Source organism: Rhinatrema bivittatum, chromosome 3 (genome assembly GCF_901001135.1).
Source record: "Rhinatrema bivittatum chromosome 3, aRhiBiv1.1, whole genome shotgun sequence".
Lineage (NCBI taxonomy): Eukaryota > Metazoa > Chordata > Amphibia > Gymnophiona > Rhinatrematidae > Rhinatrema > Rhinatrema bivittatum.
In genome coordinates this window covers 436,237,545-436,257,400 of record NC_042617.1, presented here as the reverse complement: position 1 = coordinate 436,257,400, position 19,856 = coordinate 436,237,545, and the positions used below count along the sequence as shown (strand labels likewise).

General features: G+C 45.4%; 1 protein-coding gene across 2 annotated transcripts in view; it reads right to left on the bottom strand.

Moving 5' to 3' along the window:
* The window catches only part of COLEC11 (collectin subfamily member 11), a 61,232-nt gene that overhangs the window by 19,177 nt on the left and 22,199 nt on the right, over nucleotides 1–19,856 (bottom strand). For both annotated transcript variants that reach the window (XM_029595803.1, XM_029595804.1), the window contains exon 2: nucleotides 4,459–4,614. In XM_029595803.1, coding sequence (XP_029451663.1) covers nucleotides 4,459–4,588 — 130 coding nt within the window. In that variant the 5' untranslated portion in view covers nucleotides 4,589–4,614. The remainder of the gene's footprint in view (nucleotides 1–4,458; nucleotides 4,615–19,856) is intronic.

The following is a 19,856-nucleotide window of genomic DNA, read 5'->3' as shown; positions in this document are numbered from 1 at the left end:
GGTTTAGCCAGTCATGGATAAAATAGTGTGGTTGCTACATTAGTCCACCTGAATGCTGGAAATAAAGGTTAACAAACAAAAAACAATCATAATATAATGTGATACATTTTTCTTGGATTGACTTAATATATTTCTTCTTGAATGCAGTAATGACCAATGTCACAAAGCTACTCATTGACTGATGATATCATAATGTGACAGAGTTGAACCAAATAGCAGTGTAAGGAGTTAACCTCATTCTTCTAATCAGCCTGAGAATTGCGGGGATCAGGTTCATTGCTCTTAAATAAGGGAAGGGATTCTTACAGCAACTCAGGGCTTTAGCACATATCCCACTCCTTCACATGCCAGCTGTCGCCAGCAGAAGGGGAGAATCTAGGCCAGAGCATCACTAGCAGAAAAGGGGAATCCGTGCTGGAACATCACCAACATTGACAGCAGAAGAAGAGATCTCATGCCAGAGCACTGCCAGCAGACGGAAATCAAGGCCACATTGTCACGGAGTGAACAATGGATCCCAAGTGAGCGCATCGCCAGCAGAAGAGGGGAGCACGCACTGGTTCATCACAGGTATTGTCAGCAGAAGAGGAAAACCCACACTGAAGCGTCACCAGCAGAAGAGAAAAGCCCACGCCAGAGTCTCCGTCATAGGAGTAGAAAGGAGGAAGGTACCTAGCAGAGTAAAGAAAGAGAAGCGAGTTGAGGCCTGCTTGAGGAAAGGAGAAGAGAGGGAGGGGAGACGCTGCTGGGGGAGGGTGGAAAAGAGAGGACAGCTGCAGAGTCCTGGAGGAGAAGTGAAAGAAAGTCAGGGAAGATGCTGCTTGGGGGGAGGGGGGGGGAAGGGACGAGAAAGGGGAGATGATGTAGCAGTCAGTTTTGGTTCTGCTATGTTATGTATTTCATTGGACAAGGGGCTGTCTACACTGGTTTTCTTCAATCCTCTCCTTTATCCCCCAAGGTATGGGTCCTTTCATTGGGAGGAAACTGATGCTTATGACCCAGGTGGTGCTGCGCTTTACTCAAAACCTTGTGTGTAATTCCCTCTGTATTCTGTGATGCTGAGGTGCTGCAGGGACAAATTCACTGGACACAGAACCGGGTGCTCAAATAATAGTTTACTGATTCTTCAAACAATAACTCAATATCCAATTATGAATAAATGAAATTGCAGCTGATTGCATACTTCCTGCTGTGGAAGTGTCTTTGGCTCAGATTCCTTAAGCAAGATCTTACCACTCCTGCACCGAGTGAATAAGAGTCAAGTAACTGGGGGAAAATGCTACTCTGCTAGAACATAGAAAAATCCTACCTGAGTCCACAGACCCAGCCTGTGCCCGAGTTCCTCAGGATTGAAGATCCTGTTGAGGGTCTTCAGATTTCTTCATCTTCTTCCTGATAGTTATTGGACCTCCCTGAAGGAGGGGTCTGATGGTAAAGTTCTGAACTGTGCTCTTCCAGCCCAGCTTCAGGCAAGGAGGGGTGAACAAAAAAAACCTCCTGCCAAACCAAAAATAGTATAAGTCTCTCACAGCCAAAATAGCTCTTCTCTGAAGTGGAGTCATTATCCTGCAGGTCTGTCTCTCTCCTAGACAGGATTCTGTTAGGGCTTCCATATCCTGGCATCCGGATCAGGGGAACTGCCTTCACCAAAATGATCAGGCTTCTACTCCAATACCTTCTCTCAAAAAATAGCAAAAATCTTAACAAAATCTCTTCTTCTAAAATGAGACCAAACTCCAGACAGACAGTACCCAGGAAGGAATAGTCTCCAAAAACTATAGAGCTGTGGGGAGAATAGGCCTCACTCTCAAATAAACACACCAGGAGCTCCTCACGCCTCAAAAGCTGAACTCAAATGGCACACCTCTTTCAGTCTTAGTCCCTGCTTATAAGAAAGATCCACTCACTCAGGCAGTCTCTGGAGGAGATGCTGAACTGTTATGTGATTTCTGGCTGGCTACTGAGATGCTAGGGACATCTACTGGCTAACCCAGAGGTATGCCACACTACAAAATATGATGCTAGTGAAAAAACCAACATCAACATATTTGCTGAAATTGCTGAGAAGTGTCTACAGCTCCCGCAAGGCCATTCTCCTGTTATTCTCCTGTTTTCCCCAAAACAATTGCAGACATATCTCTTTGTAAAGCCACAACAATTTGTAAGTGAAAACTCACAGCAGCTGGGTAGAGAGTGCATCAAGCTAGGTTGAGAGTACAATGTACAAATCTCATTTTTGTGTACCTTTCCTCACTCCAAATCACATCAAAGCTTCACTAATGTTCAAACCTCTGACTGTGCATGTAAAACTGCCCCCCAATGCCTCGACCACCACCAAAACGTCACCTCGAGTTACTAGCTGACCCCCTCCTACAGTTGTATAAATAGTTGACTTATATGAGGCCCTTCTAAAGAGTCTCTCTCTCTCTGTCTCTCTGTGTCTCTCTCTCTCTCTCTCTCTCTCTCCCTCCCCTTCCCACACCCCTTTTTTAATCACTATTCATGTGAAATTTATAGCAAAATTATAAATCTAGGTCTAAGGAGACTAAAGAGAGTACCAGGCTAGAGTGTTCAAGGACTAAGGAGAAGAGAAACAAAGTAACCAGAGACCCTGAACTGCTATAAGAGGAGAGGAGTTAAGATTTTGTTTCTTTTCTGCATCTACCTGAATTGTCACTGTCATTTTGTTTGATGCTGAAGATTCTGCAGTAAACTATTTATTATTTGAAGCACCACTTGAGTCTGGAGAGTGGTCTATTTATGTGGAGTGTTCTCAGCCTGGTACTGACCCTGCAGTCTTACTTACATGGCTTCTATGGTTCTCCTTGCAGTGTCCAATAATGTCTCTGTGGTTCCCAGCAGCAGTTCATGGCCAATGCTATCTCTCACCTTGGTTGCTTTAAGAGCTAAGGCTGCCTTTATTCCCTTGTGACCAATTTTTTAACCTATATGTAAGGTAGTCCTTGTAAGTGGCAATGCTCCGTGGAAAATTACCCTTGAAAGTAGACTGTTACCCTAGTATTGTTACACTCCGCAGCCGCAGACAGCTGCGACCGCTGCTGCTCACCTCTCTTTTTGCTGCATTGGTTCCGTTGGGTGAACTTGTGGCCTCTGCCAGCCACTGCTGGCCTTCCAGCCTCCGTTCCCGGGCCTACCTGAGCAGCATGGACACTGCCAACCGCCATCTTACCCTCGGGGTTCCCTGGGCGCGCGCACATCCCGACCAGCTTTGACCATGTTATGGCAGAAACCTCGGGGGGGTCCCCATCAGATGATGTCACTCTACTCCGGTATTTAGGCTTGCCAGCCCAGACAGCCGGCAACTTGGCAACAAGTTCACTTGGTGCATTTACCTACTCTCACTTTCAGCGTTGTTCCGGTTCCTGCTTCCGTGGTGTGAGACTATTAGATACCCGCTCCTGTGGGGCCTTCCTTGTCTCTTGGCTATGCGCTCCTCAGAGGGCCTTTCACCCGGACTCTGCCTGCCTCGCTTCCCGAGGCTTTCTTTGGAACTTCTATTCATCTTCAGCCGCTGTGAGTACCACACTCTGGACCTCCGCTTGTGTCATCTACATGGAACCTCTCTCCGGTGTCCCCCGCTCTGTGGACCATTGCCATGATTACTAGAAGAATCCTCGCCGGTGTATCCCGCTCTGTGGACCACTACCATGATCTCCCACCGAGGAACCCTCTTGAGTATCATCCCTACGGACCAAGTGTAACTACAGTGACTGTAACTACCTCCGGCACCCCCGCTCCTCGGGTAGTGCCGCAGCTATTGCCTGACGCCAGTCTTCCGAGCTGAGTCTGACGGCAGTGTCGGCGCTGCCGCTCCATGGCCCGCCTCCTGGGGTCACCCTCTCTTTCTCCATCTACACATCTGCTGTATATCATCCCGCAGCTAAGACTCCACCTCCTAACAGTGAGGCTCAGTGGGGCTCCTCCCCCTGGGCGGTACCACCTCTCATCTCAGCCAAAGGGCCCACACACTTACAAATCCTAACAAGTATTAATCAATTAATAATGTGATGACAGCTTCTTTAGGAAATGGTGAAGACTATACTTAAAATATGATAACAATTACCTTCTTTCATTATATTATAAGCTTTCTATAACTTGCAAAATAAACATAAGACCATCATAATAGACACTCTCAATTTGAACACCTTCAATTGCCTTATGTATAATCATATGGTCAAAGTCCATGAATCACTCATGTATTTTTTTATTTTTAATAATGCATATAAAATCACTTATCATTAATGGACTCTTCAACTGTTCATCCCATGTGATCCCCATTTGAGTTTTGGAAGTCTAAACTTAGCCATGTGGTATAAAATCAACCAGTTAGATAACTAAGGTACCATGAATGCAAAAATTAAGGAAAAGCAACTGTTTTTGAAGAAGACTATCACCAGATATGAAAAAATTAAATAGACCCTGTACACATTACCTTACCTTTGAGGCCTGGGACAAGAATCTGAACAGAACAAGATTCTTCTGCAATATGTTGAGGATACCCAGATCGTAACAGTGACAGGAAAGCAAGGCTAATTAGAGTCACCACGAAAACCAGATCTCTCTTCATAATGAGCGCTTTCAGGTCACTGACTCCTAATGAAAAGAATGCGTAAACAGTTATAGGAGGTCTACAAACTTTCAAAATATTCTGACTTAGACAAGATTGTTACATAGTTGAATAAGATGACAGAAGATCAAAGGTCCATGGAGTCCAACCTTCTCAATTACCTAAAAACGTCTCTGTGTAGTAAATCCAAGGGAAGGCAAACACACAAGAAAAAGGCAAATAAAAAAGCATTGCATCTGTAACCAATTCTGCACCAAATATGGTGATCAGCTTAAGTCACTGAAGAAGTACTTTGGATTAGGGCTGAACTATATCATATCCACCAGTATCTTATTTAACTAAAATATTGGCCAATGTGCTTTTGCTATAGCTATGACTGCCTCTGTTAGCAAAAGATTCCATCATTTCATTTTCCTTTGGGTATGAAATCCTTGCCTATAAAGGTTGTGAAATCCTTTTTCTTTAAACTTAAGAGGATGTCCCCTTATTTTGTTTGTTGTTTCAGTAGTTGAAAATCACCTGCAAGATTTCTGTAGGGTTCTTTGATATATGTATATAGTACAATTACATCACCCCTCAAATGTCTTTTTTTCCCCTAATGTAAATAACTCCAATTTGGATCATTTCTGAACTTTTGTATACCTCTGTGTCCCTTTTTTATTTACATCTTTATTAAATTTTAAATCATTTACAGTAACTGATATAAGAAAAATATGTAATTGCCATAGAATTGCATCAAGCATAGAAGAATAAATAAAAGAAAAATACAAGCATTATCGTATACCAGTCCACATCAATTTGAGGGGGGGGGGGAGGGAGGATTTAACAAGAAAAAATTAATTCAGGAATAAAAAAAAAAAACAACAACAGGAGGGAAACAGATATTTACATGTCCTCTGTGTCCTGTTTATAAAATGAGTGGCCCTTCTTTGTATCTTTTCTAATATTTGGAGAGGGTTTTGGATGAGCCTTGTATTCCAAATATGGCCAAAGGAGCTTTACCAAAGAGCTCTGTGTATAACGTGGAAAGATGGTATCTTTGCTGCTTGTCCCCACCCTCCAATTAATGCAAGTCAAGAAACACCTGGCGTTGGCTGTTGCTGCATGCCTTTCCATTCTCATTCTCAATTTGCTATCAAAAATATATCTGGGTCTATTTCCTGGTTAGTGTTAGCAAGCATTGCCCCTTTCAAAGAATATTGCATCTGCCTATTCCCGTGCCCCAAATGCATTACCTTGGACTTGTTCACATTCAATTTCATCTGCTAATTGTTTACTCATTTGCCTTACGTTTCTCTGTCCCTTTGTGAAATCAGTAAATTCTGCGATGTATTTACAATGCAACTGTTTTGTGCCATCTGCAAAAATGACAATATTATAGACTAGTCCTTCCTCCAGATCACTCATAAAAATAATTAATAGCTAAGTTCAAGTACAGGCCCATGTGGAAAACTACTTATCACCTTATTCCAGTTGGAATACGTGTCATTGGTTACGACCCCCTACCCCTAAGACCTCCCTTCAGGCCTCACATATGTTATCCCTAACCCCATCTTCCTTTTTTCAGCCTGGCAGACTGACCTGCATTTGAAGCTTTGGCACTTTCATTCGCTATCTATAGTTTTTTAACACCCTCCCTCCTCCCATCTAACCAAGCCTTTGTAGCAGCAGTCTTTGGCGAGGGGCCACAGATGCTGACTCCCTCCTGAACCCGGTACATGTGTTCCATGAATCTGGCTAGTAGGTCAGGTGTGGCCAACTCCGGTCCTCTAGAGTTACAAACAAATCTAGTTTTCAGGTTGTCTACAAAGAATATGCACACACTGCCTCCATAGTATACAATCTATTAAAAGGACAAGAGGAAATTTTTTCACAGCAAGACATAATTAGGGATTTAGATAAAACAAGGGAGTAAACCTGCTTTAATAAACACAGTTCATATCCAGCAGCATTTAGCTATATAGCTTGTGAGTTATTTGGATAAATGCCAACTTTTTAATATTTCCATCACGTATCCACTAAAGTTTAACTGGATAACTCATTATCTGACTAAATTTTAGCCAAAAAATGTAGGGGGCATTCCAAGGCAAAGTTAAGTTAGCTGGCTAAGTTATCTGGCTAACTCCAATATACAAAGCTAACCAGATAACTAATCCCACTAACTCTGATTGTGCCGTAGAATAGTCCTAAATTTAGTTGGATAAACTTATCCAGCTAACTTTCAGGTGGTTGGGTATATTCAATGGTATGGCTGTGCCACTGAATAATCTGCTAAAGTTAGTTTATCCAGCTAACTTTTCAAGCTGGTCAATGGCTGAATATTACCCCTAGAGATACTGCTTTCCCCTTACTAGTCAATAAAAAACTAACATAAACATACCAAATAAATTTATGGGGCATTACATTAGGTTAAGCATCTCTATTCCCTTAGCATCCTTAAATAACTACCAATTCAATAATATTAAGATAAGACAGCAGTCCAGCAGTGAGATGGGGGCCAGCCAAACTTTTGCTCTGAGTGCCACATGTATGATTACCTATCAAAGGAGACCTTAAAAGGCATAGCTAAGAGTCCTACTTCCAGTCTGGCAGCTCCTGTGCTGCCTTGGAAAAGTAAGGTCATCTGGAAGGAGAGCATCACCCTGGTGTGGCAGGAAATGATCCTTTAGCTAGATCTTGCCCTCTTGGTGATACACTGCCCTCTTGCAATAAGAATGTTGTCTCCAGAGGCATGTTCCTAGAAGGGAAGGGTTAGAACAGCTGGTGTAGTTGGCAAATCAATCATTAGGAATATAGAGAGTTGGCAGACTGATGAGCATAAGGATTGTTTGGTAATTTGCCTGCCTGGTGCGAAGGTGATGGACCTCACACATCACCTAGATAGGATTTTAGAGCTACTTGTAGTGTTGGTGTTGACATGTCTGCCTTTTTGTTTTATTTGTCACTTTTATATACGTTTTATGATAAACTGCCCTGAACTTTTCTTTAATAATGTAGAAAAAGACTTAGTGGATGATACGAGAAAATAAACTACAATGAACACGTATTCATCAAAAATAACACATAAGTGAATATTTTTCTATGGGACCATCATATAAACCCCAACTGTTGATATCTTTTAGAGCATTAATTGTGCTCCATCGATAGCTCAAAGGGGTACAGTTTTAATCATTGGTCCAATTTTTTTGAGGATTTTTTAAAGCATTTTGTTGCGGTCTCTACCGCTTCCCTCCGCTTCGGGCTCAAACCCGCCTACCTCCGCTTCAGGAATCACCGCGTTCCGCCTGCTCTGGACCCCGGGGGCTTCTCTCACTCCACGTGGTGGCCGCATTACGTGCCTGCTTCTCGTCAGTCTCGCGCACGCGCGAGGACGCCCGTCTTGAGCGCTCAACTCCCGGAAGCCTGGCCCCGCCCGCACTGATGAGGTCACGCCCAAGCCCCGATATAACTGGCGCTCAAACTCTCTCATCGCCTTGCAACGAGGTTCACAACTCCATAGTTGTTCTTAGTTGCGTTCCTGGTGATTTCACGTTTCCTGCTTCTGACTCCGGTCTGCTTCCGACTCCGCTTCAGCCTGCTGCCTGCCTCCGACTCCGGTTTGCCTCTGACTCCGCTTCAGCCTGCTGCCTGCCTCCGACTCCGGTTTGCCTCTGACTCCGCTTCAGCCTGCTGCCTGCCTCCGACTCCGGTTTGCCTCTGACTCCGCTTCAGCCTGCTGCCTGCCTCTGACTTCGGTTTGCCTCTGACTCCGCTTCAGCCTGCTGCCTGCCTCCGACTTCGGTTTGCCTCTGACTCCGCTTCAGCCTGCTGCCTGCCTCCGACTCCGGTTTGCCTCTGACTCCGCTTCAGCCTGCTGCCTGCCTCCGACTCCGGTTTGCCTCTGACTCCGCTTCAGCCTGCTGCCTGCCTCCGACTCCGGTTTGCCTCTGTCTCCGCTTCAGCCTGCTGCCTGCCTCTGACTCCGGTTTGCCTCTGACTCCGCTTCAGCCTGCTGCCTGCCTCTGACTTCGGTTTGCCTCTGACTCCGCTTCAGCCTGCTGCCTGCCTCCGACTCCGGTTTGCCTCTGACTCCGCTTCAGCCTACAGCCTGCTTCAGTCTCGGGTTTGCTACCGACTCTGCCTCAGCCTACAGCTTGCTTCAGCCTCCGGTTTGCCACCGACTCCACTTCAGCCTACAGCCTGCTTCAGCCTCCGGTTTGCTACAGACTCCGCAGCCGCCCGCTGCCCTGCCTTCAGCCGGCCCTCGGGCCTGTACTGCCGGTCCTTGCTTCCCGGGTACCTTGGACTTCCTATCCTTCCTGTTTGCTTTGGTCCCGGTCTAAGCCTATCTCAGTCCCTGGACTTTCTGTCTCTATTCCAAGTCCTGTGGTCCCAGTGCCCTACTGGCTCCTCCCGGGGGATTCCTGGTTCCTGGGTGAACACCTCCCACTTGTGGCTCCGTCTCCCGGCCTACCCTGTCACCCGAGGTAGGCCGGCCCAAGGGTCCACCTTCTCGCCAGCAGTATCCAACTGCAACACATTTCACACAAAAAAATTTTAAAAAGTGCACTACTTCCCTTAATCATAGAAATGAATTCATGCCCAACATGGTACTATGTTTCGCAAAGCTGCTGCTTCAGGGGCTGGAATCAGTATGTTTTAGAATCCACAAATTTCTCTTTTCTTTTCAGTCCCGTAATTATTTTTCTGTAAAACAATAAATGCATATTTCAAAGTCTCAATAAATGTAGAACAAAAATCATAATGGGAAAGCAACTTACATGAGTTAACGCGGCTGCTGGTTTCTTCAAAAAAGCATTTTTACCCGTCACAAGCTCGGCGTTTTCATGGAGTTAAACAGCCAGTTTTTAAATTTGTTACGTGATGGCGTTACGTAATGACGTAACTTCAATGCTCCATCAGGGAAAATTTAAAGAGCTGCCGAAGACTACCTGACAGAGAACTGACGTATTGACGTGAACGTGACAACTCCATTCGCAAAGATGTTATAGAGGCATTCACAGGCGTACCTGAAAGAAAACTAAGTCCAAAGCACTCATAAAAAAGATCGCTTAATGAACATTTGAAAAAACAAAACTCTTTCATTTTTGTGTGAAATGCTTTAAAAAAATCCTCAAAAAAATTGGACCAATGATTAAAACCATACCCCTTTGAGCTATCGATGGAGCACAATTAATGCTCTAAAAGATATCAACAGTTGGGGTTTATATGATGGTCCCATAGAAAAATATTCACTTATGTGTTATTTTTGATGAATACATGTTCTTTGGCAGTGTATAAATATTTTAAATAAATAAATTCATATTTCTGAGTGAATCATTGATTTGTTTCTTCTGCTAAATTTTCATATGTTAAATTAGTGCAGATTGGCTTTATGTCTGTCTCAGATCATTCCCCTGATTTTTATTGAGGTGAGTGTGCAGTTCTACCAGGCCTTCAACCTTATACTCTGATAAAGTCTTTAATGACTATATGAAATACAAATATACCAATATCTGGAACTGACTACTTCATCAGCGATTTCACCAAGAGTGTCGTAGGAAAAAGGGAAGGCTGTGATAAGGGGGAGATTATCTCATTTGTTGCGAATAGAAATAAAGTTTAGGGATGTAGAAATTTTGCAATTTTCATAGCATATGCAAATTGTTAAGAAGCAGCATGTGCAATCTGCGGCAAGTAAGGCCTCTCTGGATTCTTTGAGGAACAGGTTCAATCATATGTTACATAAGAGAGCCTTAGAACATAAGAACATAAGAAAATGCCATACTGGGTCAGACCAAGGGTCCATCAAGCCCAGCATCCTGTTTCCAACAGTGGCCAATCCAGGCCAAAGGAACCTGGCAAGTACCCAAAAACTAAGTCTATTCCATGTTACCATTGCTAATGGCAGTGGCTATTCTCGGGGAGGTAGATCTTAAAACAATACGCGATCGCGTACTTTTGTTGGCGCACCAGGCGCAAACAAAAGTACGCTGGATTTTATAAGATATGCGCGTAGCCGCACGTATCTTATAAAATCCGGGATCGGCGCGCGCAAGGCTGCCGATTTTGGGCAGCCTGCGCGCGCCGAGCCGCGCAGCCTGCCTCCGTTCCCTCCAAGGCCGCTCCGAAATCGGAGCGGCCTCGGAGGGAACTTTCTTTCGCCCTCCCCTCACCTTCCCCTCCCTTCCCCTACCTAACCCATCCCCCCGGCCCTATCTAAACCCCCCCCCCTACCTTTATCCATGGATTTACGCCTGCCGGAGGCAGACGTAAATCCACACGCACCGGTGGGCTGCTGGCGCGCCAAGACCCGACCCGGGGGCTGTTCTGGAGGGCGCGGCCACGCCCCCGGAATGCCCCCAGACCGGTGCCATGCCCCCAGCTCCCATGGCCAAGGGAACAACTGCCGGCCATGGGGCCAACCTAGTTCTGACTTTGAGCTACTTCTGGCAGGGCAAGGCTGGGTACGCACCTCCTACTCCTCTGGAGCAGCATGACCCCACTGAAATTGACAGCGTGGTCAGCGAGGCCTTAGTAAGTGGAAATTCCACAGCCCCTTTCTCATACACTGACTCTCATTCATTCTCTCTCTCTCTCTCTCTCTCTCTCTCTCAATCACACATGCACACACAGGCTCTGTCTCACATACATAACCTTTCTCTTCCTCACTCACAGGCTTCTGGCTCTCATACACATATACACCTAGAGGCTCTCTGGCTCTCATATGCATATACACAAGCACAAGCTCTCTGGCTCTCTTACACATGCACATGCAGACACAAGCTCTCATACACCATCCCCAGCAGTCTTGCTTATTAGCTTCCAGCAGTCTAGTTCTCTAGCCCCCACTCCTCTTAGACCCCCATTCCCCCGCACTCTTGCCCCCATGCCTCCTCTCCCTTCTCAGTTCCTACTCCCCATCAGTCTTTCTCCCCAGCACTATTGCTCCTAAGCCCCTTTCCCATCTCAGACCCCCAACTTCTCAGCACTCTTGCTCCCAAGCCCCTTTGATTTGTTTTAAATGAGTTAGCAAGTATCTCATTTAAAACAAATTGAAGAATATTCTTTTTCACTCCGCGCATAGCTAAGCTCTGGAATTCATTGCCAGAGGCTGTGGTTAGAGCAGTTAGTACAACTGGGTTTAAAAAAGGTTTGGATAAGTTCCTAGAGGAATAATCCATAAATTGCTATTACGGTAATTATAAGCAAAAGTAGCTTGAGATTTAATTAATGTTTGGGTGCTTATCAGGTACCTGTGACTTGAATTGGCCACCATTGGAAACAGGACACTGGGCTTGATGGACCCTTGGTCTGACCCAGTATGACATATTTTATGTTCTTATGTTCTCCCCTCTCAGACTCCCAACTCCCCAGCAGTCTTGATCCCCTCTCCTTTCCCCTCCCAGATACCCAACTCCTGAGGAGTCTTACTCCGCAGCCCCCTCCCCTTCCAGATCCCACACTCCTCAGCAGTCTTGCTTTCCAGATGCCTCTCCCATCCCAGAAACCCCATTCCCTAGCAGTCTTGCTCAATAGCCCTCCCCTCCCATCCCTCCATTTCCCAGTCTTGCTCCCCAGATTTCTTTCCCATCCCAGCCCCACTACTCCCCAGAAATCTTGTTCCCCATTCCCCTTTCCCTTCCCAGTCCCCAGCAGTCTTGTTCCCCACCCCCCATACCTTCTCACCCACAATCCCCTCACTCACTGCAGGTGGCCAGTGCATGATTTCCTTAACGCTGATTACTCCCACAGTGCTGCTGTGATCCCCTCATTCACCCTCTCTGCTCCTGAAGAATCAAAGAATTGTAGCCTTGCAGAGCAGGCTGCTTCCTCCCTCCCTGCTGCCGGTGCATGAATGACATCATCGGATGCCGACAGCCAAGAAGGAAGAAGCAGCCCATTCTACAAGGCCGCAATCCTTCCATCCTTTGGGAGCACGGAGGGTGAGTGAGGGAATCACGGCAGTACCTCAGGGGTGAGCAGCATTAAGGAAATCATACGCCATCCCACTGCCACCAATGAGGCTTCTCCCATTGTCGGCGGCCAGCCTCCCCCCACCCCCATTCTGAGGCCTATGAGTGGAAAAGCAGTGTCACTCCGCCAGAATCATCAGCATAGCCAGCAGACCGCGCTGCTTTTCCACTTACTGAGGCCCCATATGGCAGTGCCTATAGCTGTGGCCATTTCGGCCATACGCACGCTATGGCTCTGGTTCTGATGCTGAAAAAGCTTTCAATAAAGTCCAATAGTGTTATATTTTTTGGGCCTTGGCAAAGTTTGGTTTTATTGGTGTGTTTTTTTTTTGATTGGCTACGTCTTTAACATAATAATCCACAGGCAAAGCTCACTGTTAATGGGCAAGTTTCATCTCCATTTTGATTAGGTGGTGGGACTAGGCAAGGGTCCCCTTTGTTGCCTTTGCTATATGTTCTTTCAGAAGAAACCTTAGCTATCTAATTAAGATCCTCTCCTTGGGTTAAAGGTCTTTGGCTGGGTTCTTTGGAAAATGAATCATGCCTGCTGCTGATGACATTCTTTTGTTTGTAGCAAATCCTCAGGAATCCTTAGCTCTCGTTCTGCAAGCCTGTAGTAATTTTGGTAAATTTGTGGGGCTAAGTATTAACTGAATAAAATCTGAGGTACTTCCATTGACTTCTTTAATAAAAGATTTGGCAGAATCTTCTAATCACTTAATATATTTGGGTTAAAATTCTCGTCTAACTGGTGAGATATTTATAGGCTCAATATCACTCCTTTGCTAGATGAATCTGAGCATTTCTCACTTTTGGTTTTCTTTTTTTGCAGGTGGGTTCCACATCATTACTCGTCAGTGCAGAAATGGTGGTTCCGCTCCTTCTCTTGCTTCTGGCCCAGATGCTTCTCCCACTCGGACGCCCTGCTTCTGCCATCGCTCGCCCTGCTGATGCTTGTCTCCTCTCCTGCTGTCGCTGGGCAAGCCACAGGCAGATATATTAATGGCATGCATTGCTGCTGTTTTGCTAAAATGGTGGATCATCCATCGAGAACGCTGCCTTTGGATGGGGGCACTTCATCCACTTTGTCAGGCTGTCGGCATGCGTCTTCAAATGTTTCTCCAGTTTATGAACCTGTTCATTGAATTTATGGACTTTTTATGTTGCGATCCCTCCTGTGATCAGGCATCTTACCTTTTCCTCTGGAGGCCGCTCGAAGCCAGGGCCTCACCTGTATACTATCCAGGATTTGCTCCAGGGCCTGGGAGGCCTCGATGTTCTTGGGGCCTGCCTGTGGCTTGCTTGGCTCTGCTTGGACTTCCTGGTTCGGGCCACGCCCTCTCCCTAGGCGCCGGCCCACGGCACTCCTCCTGAGTTATAGGGCCAGTGAGGGGCGGTCCAGGTGAACTCCTCCCAGGGAGTTGCCTGCATACAGCAGTATAAAAGGACCTTCACTTCAGTTCCTTTTTGCCTTCGGATTGAGTCTCACAGTCGTCTGTGCGTCTTCATTGATCCAGGTCCTCTGTGGTCATCTTGTGTCTTGATGGCTCCCTGACCTGTGTCTCTGCCTGTTTCCTTGATGTTGGTTCCAGATGTTCCTAGATGTGTGTTCCTGATCCTGATGTTTTTAACTTGCTTCAGACTGCCAGGAGTGCAGTAACCCGCTTCAGACTGCTTGTGCAGCGCTTTACCTTTCCTGCGCTGGTCCCGCTCCTGTGGGTGTAGGACAGAGTGGTCCGTGACCTGACCAGTGGTACTGGCAGCGTAGGGCGCCCTGAGGGACAGTGCCATTGTCGCATCCCTCCACATTCCTGCTTGTTTCAGCGTCTATGTCTTCGCTTCAGCCCTCGTCTGTGATGTCTTCGCTTCAGCCCTCGTCTGTGATGTCTTCTGTGTTCCAAGGACTCCGTCTGCCCTCGTCCTCTGTCCGGCCTGCTGCCCAATGCCGTTACCCAGCGGCAGGTCCTAAAGGGCTTGGAACAGTCGGAGGACCGTTCATCAATCAACATTGCGTTGTTGGTTGCCGTGGGCGTGCAGGTCCGGTTGAGGGTCAGACCTTGCTCTCTAGTCCTTGCTTCAGCTATGCCTCGCTTGGTTCTCCATACTCGCACCAGCTCACCTCCCACGGTGTGGCTTGGGGCTCCTCCCTGGGTCTCGCCGTGGCCCAAGGGCTCACTATACCTGCTTTAGAGGCAACCGCACTCCTCGCGCTCATAACAGATCCGAAGGCCTCCAAGCCCTCGGTTCGTCAGCAGCGTGGAGGACACGCTCGTAACATTTTAATAGCAAGAATATGCAGTCTTTCATTTCTTTCTATTAATTTGAAGCCAAGTAAACACTCTTAAAATTCTACTTGTGTCGTGGGATTTTCTTCTGGCTGGAAATGGGTCACGGGTTTTTCCTCTTTTGGCCTGGGATTTACAGGACAGCCTGGAAACCACTGACACAATGATGGAAGGCCTGTGATACGAGGCACGGACTCAGCATCTTCGGCCCAGAAATTTCCAGGCCCATGTTTCATGGGTATCACAGATCCTGCATCCTTGGGCCAGAGATTTCCACACTGGTCATAGAGATGTGATAAAATGGAGTCACACCAATGAAAAACAAGACCAGTCTGTCAATAAAAATGTCACTTTATTAAAATCGCATTTAAAATCGGAACAGATTTAAAACATTTTAAAAATCAGGTACATGGCCACAGTGTGTATTAAAAACATATTTAAAATTTTAACAGATTAATAAAAAAACAGGTAGATGGCCTCAGTGTGTATTTCTCCTGGCATTCATCTTCCTTGGGGTTTGTGCTGATCTGAGAAGAGACAAATGTTGGCGTTAGAAGACCTCCCTTCTGCACAACCCTCCCTAACCCTGTGTCGAAACGTACCTCCAAAATAGTGCTGTGACCCTGTGATGGAGCACATTATCTCTTGCCGTACAATCTCCGTCTACGGCAGGTGAGAACATATTCAGCTATGGCCCCAGGTCCAGATCCATGTCCAGATTAATGCCATGCCAGAGAGCGATGTTATGGAGCATACAGCACACCATGATGATATCAGCACCTTTCTCTAATAGGAGAGATCATGGAATAATGCCAAATGTATGTTCTATGACCACTCTGGTTCTCTTGTGCGCCTTGTTACACTGGACTGCTGCTGCTGCTGGACAAGGCGCTGACAGGGGCGTGAGCAGCCATGCTTTGCAGCTGTAACCAGCCCCGCCTGCAAAAATCTGGAAAAACAACAATCCATTAATTTGCTACTTGCTATGCCAATAATAAAAAAGAAGCAAAGCCAAAAAGGGATGCAAGAACCAAAATAAATTGTGCAGTCGACCTGTTGATATAGAGCTTACATGTATAGCAGAGCGATATGCAGTTTCTGCACCATGAACCAGAAAGTGTTTATTATTGTGCTTTTGATACCCAGCCAAGAGAATTTACAATATTGTAACAGTTTAGCCAACGCTTTTGATACACACCCCATGGTGTGCATACATGGATAGTATGCACTTTTGACAACATCCACCTGACAGTATATACTATTCCGTTTTCAGTACCTATACCAGAGAGCTTACAGTTTAATTTTTTAGCTAAAGCTTTGGTTTGGCTTCCATTTCCAAGCAGTCAGCCTTCACTGTATTTCCCTTCCATGAAATTTCATGCCAGTGAAGACTGCGCAAGGATGGAGGAGTCATGGCAACATCCGGAAAACTTGGCGACAACACTGAGGATCTTCATGCGCACCTTGCACACTACTTGTATACTCAAGGAGTGGAAATGCTTCCCGTTACAGTATTGAACCTAATCAGAGCTCACAATTTCCAGTTGGAAAATTTCTAATCAGCGCAAAAGATATCCCACAATTGTGCAATGATGTCCAAAGGAATGCGGTGCTCGTGAAAAAGACATAGACTTAGCTGCTAGCCCCAACACGGTGCCGTGTTTTGAGTCCCACTCTGCTTCAGGGGGGTCCCCATAAAGTATTCCACCAAAAGCACCGATATGTGGAGGTCCTTCTCCCGGGGGAGAAAAAAATATTTTAAAAAAGTAAATGGACCGTTTGCCCCTTAAGAGTCACATAAGGATAATATTAAATGAATCTTGGTAGATCTAGGTGTGACAAATAGTTTATAATAAACACCCAATAAGTGTTAAAAACATTGCTCCTGTTACAGTATGGCATTTCTCTGGTGTGTGGGCAGGTGCAATCAATTGCGCCCATTACTTCAGCACGCCAGCTATATATAAAAAAAAGCACATTTTATCTCCTGCTCTTTAAGCTGCTCTTTAAGCTGCTGTGGGTAGTTAATATACACCCTGACCCATTTTATCATCGCCCTCAGAACCTGGCTGAAATGCCTTGAAAATGATGACTGGTCCAGACCTGGTCCTTTCCAGTCACTATTCTGGAAAGAGCCAGTTCCATGAAAATGCAAGGTACCGAGAAGTTTAACCAAGTCTAGAACAGCATGTCCATGATGGATTTGAGGGTCAATATCATCTCTGATTTCTTCATAGAAAGAATTGCCCTGAAGCTCAGTCTATACGTCTGGACCACATCTGTCTCCAGTATCCCCACCAGTGTTGTCCTCAGGCAAATTATCCACTGTCTGCATGCCCTTCTGCAAACAGCTTGAACCAGAACAGCCTGCTCCTCTCAGACCCTCTTTTCTTTTCTGGTGATAAAATGTTTTCTTTCCCTCTCTCTTCCCTCTCTCTTTTTGCTCTAATTCTTCAGTTCACTCACAAAATGTACCAAACCATTAAAAAAAAAAAAAAGTACATAACCCATGTTTGCCACAGAGGAAAATAGAGAAGCACCTATACACAACAACAAAAAAGACTAAAATGACTACCAGAATATGACTTAAGTTTTACTTCTGCCCTGACCCTGTCAGTCTTTCCCAAGTACCAGCAGGACGCCCAACCAGATGGGACCAGGACTAGCCAAGGCTCCCATCTTAGAAGGGGAGAATCATAGAAAGCTGTGTAAGTTTCCTGCTAGAGATTTTATAAACTTGACAGGGATCAATAGATATTTTGTTTGCAGCATGAAGTGCAGCCTATATTTATACCCCTGTTGTACATGTTGGAAGTGATCCTGGGGCCTCAGAAATGTAGACCAATGTGGTACTCTGTCTGCAAGGTAACAGATATAGGAATTAAAGACACTGCTTTCCTGCAAGTTGCATGGCCGTGCAGTTGCTTCTGGCTAGCGTATAGCTATTCAGGGCAAGTCACCTGTCACAAGCGTGGTAGCATTAGAAAGGGAATGGTGAATAAAACGGAAAATGTCATAATGCCTTTGTATCGCTCCATGGTGAGACCACAACTTGAATATTGTGTACAATTCTGGTCGCCGCATCTCAAAAAAGATATAGCTGCAATGGAGAAGGTATAGAGAAGGGCGACCAAAATGATAAAGGGAATGGAACAGCTCCCTTATGAGGAAAGACTAAAGAGGTTAGGACTGTTCAGCTTGGAGAAGAGACGGCTGAGGAGGGATATGATAGAGGTCTTTAAGATTATGAGAGGTCTAGAATGGGTTAATGTGAATCAGTTATTTACTCTTTTGGATAATAGACTAGGGGGCACTCCATGAAGTTAGCGTGTGGCACATTTAAAATTAATCGGAGAAAGTTCTTTTTCACTCAACGCACAATTAAGCTCTGGAATTTGTTGCCAGAGGATGTGGTTAGTGCAGTTAGTATAGCTGTGTTTAAAAAACAATTGGATAAGTTCTTGGAGGAGAAGTCCATTAACTGCTATTAACCAAGTTGACTTTGGGAATGGCCACTGCTATTACTAGCAACAGTAGCATGGAATAGAAAGTGTTTGGGTACTTGCCAGGTTCTTATGGCCTGGATTGGCCACTGTTGGAAACAGGATGCTGGGCTTAATGGACCCTTGGTCTGACCCAGTATGGCATGTTCTTCTTATGTTCCAGATGGACAAAAAGAGAAGTGATGTGAGTAAGATGTCTGTTGTCCCAATGCTCTAAACACACAAGGGGACTGCTAGATAAACCTGAGAGGAACAGGGATGGGCACATATCTGAAAGGCAGAAATTTTTCTTGCTACTGGTAGTGTACCTTGAGAGGAGTTTATTAATTTATTTTAATATAATATCCCACCTTTCATATACCACAAAGTGGCTGTAGGCAGGCAATTTGGTACCTATGGGCAAGTGAAAAAGTGTATCCATACCCTGTATGCAACAAATATTTAACATGCTAAACACATAAAACTGAGAAACTGAAGGAGTATTGGCATGCAAGCAAGTGTGATAGGAAGGAGAGCCATGGGCCTCTCTGTGCAGACGTCCTTCGCACTACATTCTTCACACTGGGGCAGGGTAGACTAGACTTGCTCAAGGGCATAGACAACTGTTCTCTTACCCTTCCCTAAATTATAGTTACCTCCAACTATAACTTAGGTTTTCACAAATTTTATTTAACAGAAATACATAAATTTATATTAATATGGAATTCAGATACACCACCCAACTATGAATTTTTTGTTATTAATCTATAAAACATGTACCGCAACAGAAATACACAATCATGTACACTGGAATGACCCCAGTAACAGCAACTCTAACTCTCCTCTACCAGGCATTTTGGAAACAACACAAAACCTTGCAAAAAAAACATATTTGAAACCTATGTATAGGAAACCTGCCCTACAAGCCAGTACTGAGAGCAGTATGTCATTTTAGAAGCAGCTTGCATTCAGGTCTGATTTTTTTTCTCTCTTCCAGGCAAGTACATTGAAAAGGGAGGATGAGGGAGTGGTACTCCAGAATAAGGGAAGTGAGCCAGCAGATGATGGGCTGTTTGGCAGAAATCAGTGAGATACAACAGGCCAGAGAGAGATGGAAAGAAGAATCCATACCCAGAGGAAATTATGCTGAGATGTATATAACTGGTTCTCTGGAGAGGGGGTTTTATGACTAGTCTCAAAGACAGAATTGGGGGAATGGTCCCTTGGTTGGGAATCTGTTTGGGCAGTCAGGAGGAATGAGGTGCAGTCAGGAGGAAAGGTGAATAATGAAACTAAAGGGAATAGACAGGAGTTTCAGGAAAAGCCCCCTGGAAAATTAGGACACAGGCAAGGTTGCCTAAATGATAGAGATCTGGGTCCGAGTGCTCTATTGGACAAAATAGGACAGCATCTTCTCAGAAAGAAAAAGAAATGCAAGTGTTCCCTGTGTAATCAAGTTGTCCATGATAGGGAATTCTGCCCCTTTGCGGAACCTAAGAGAGGAGCATGGGTGTTTGGAGAATACTATGAGGAGAATGCCAAAGAA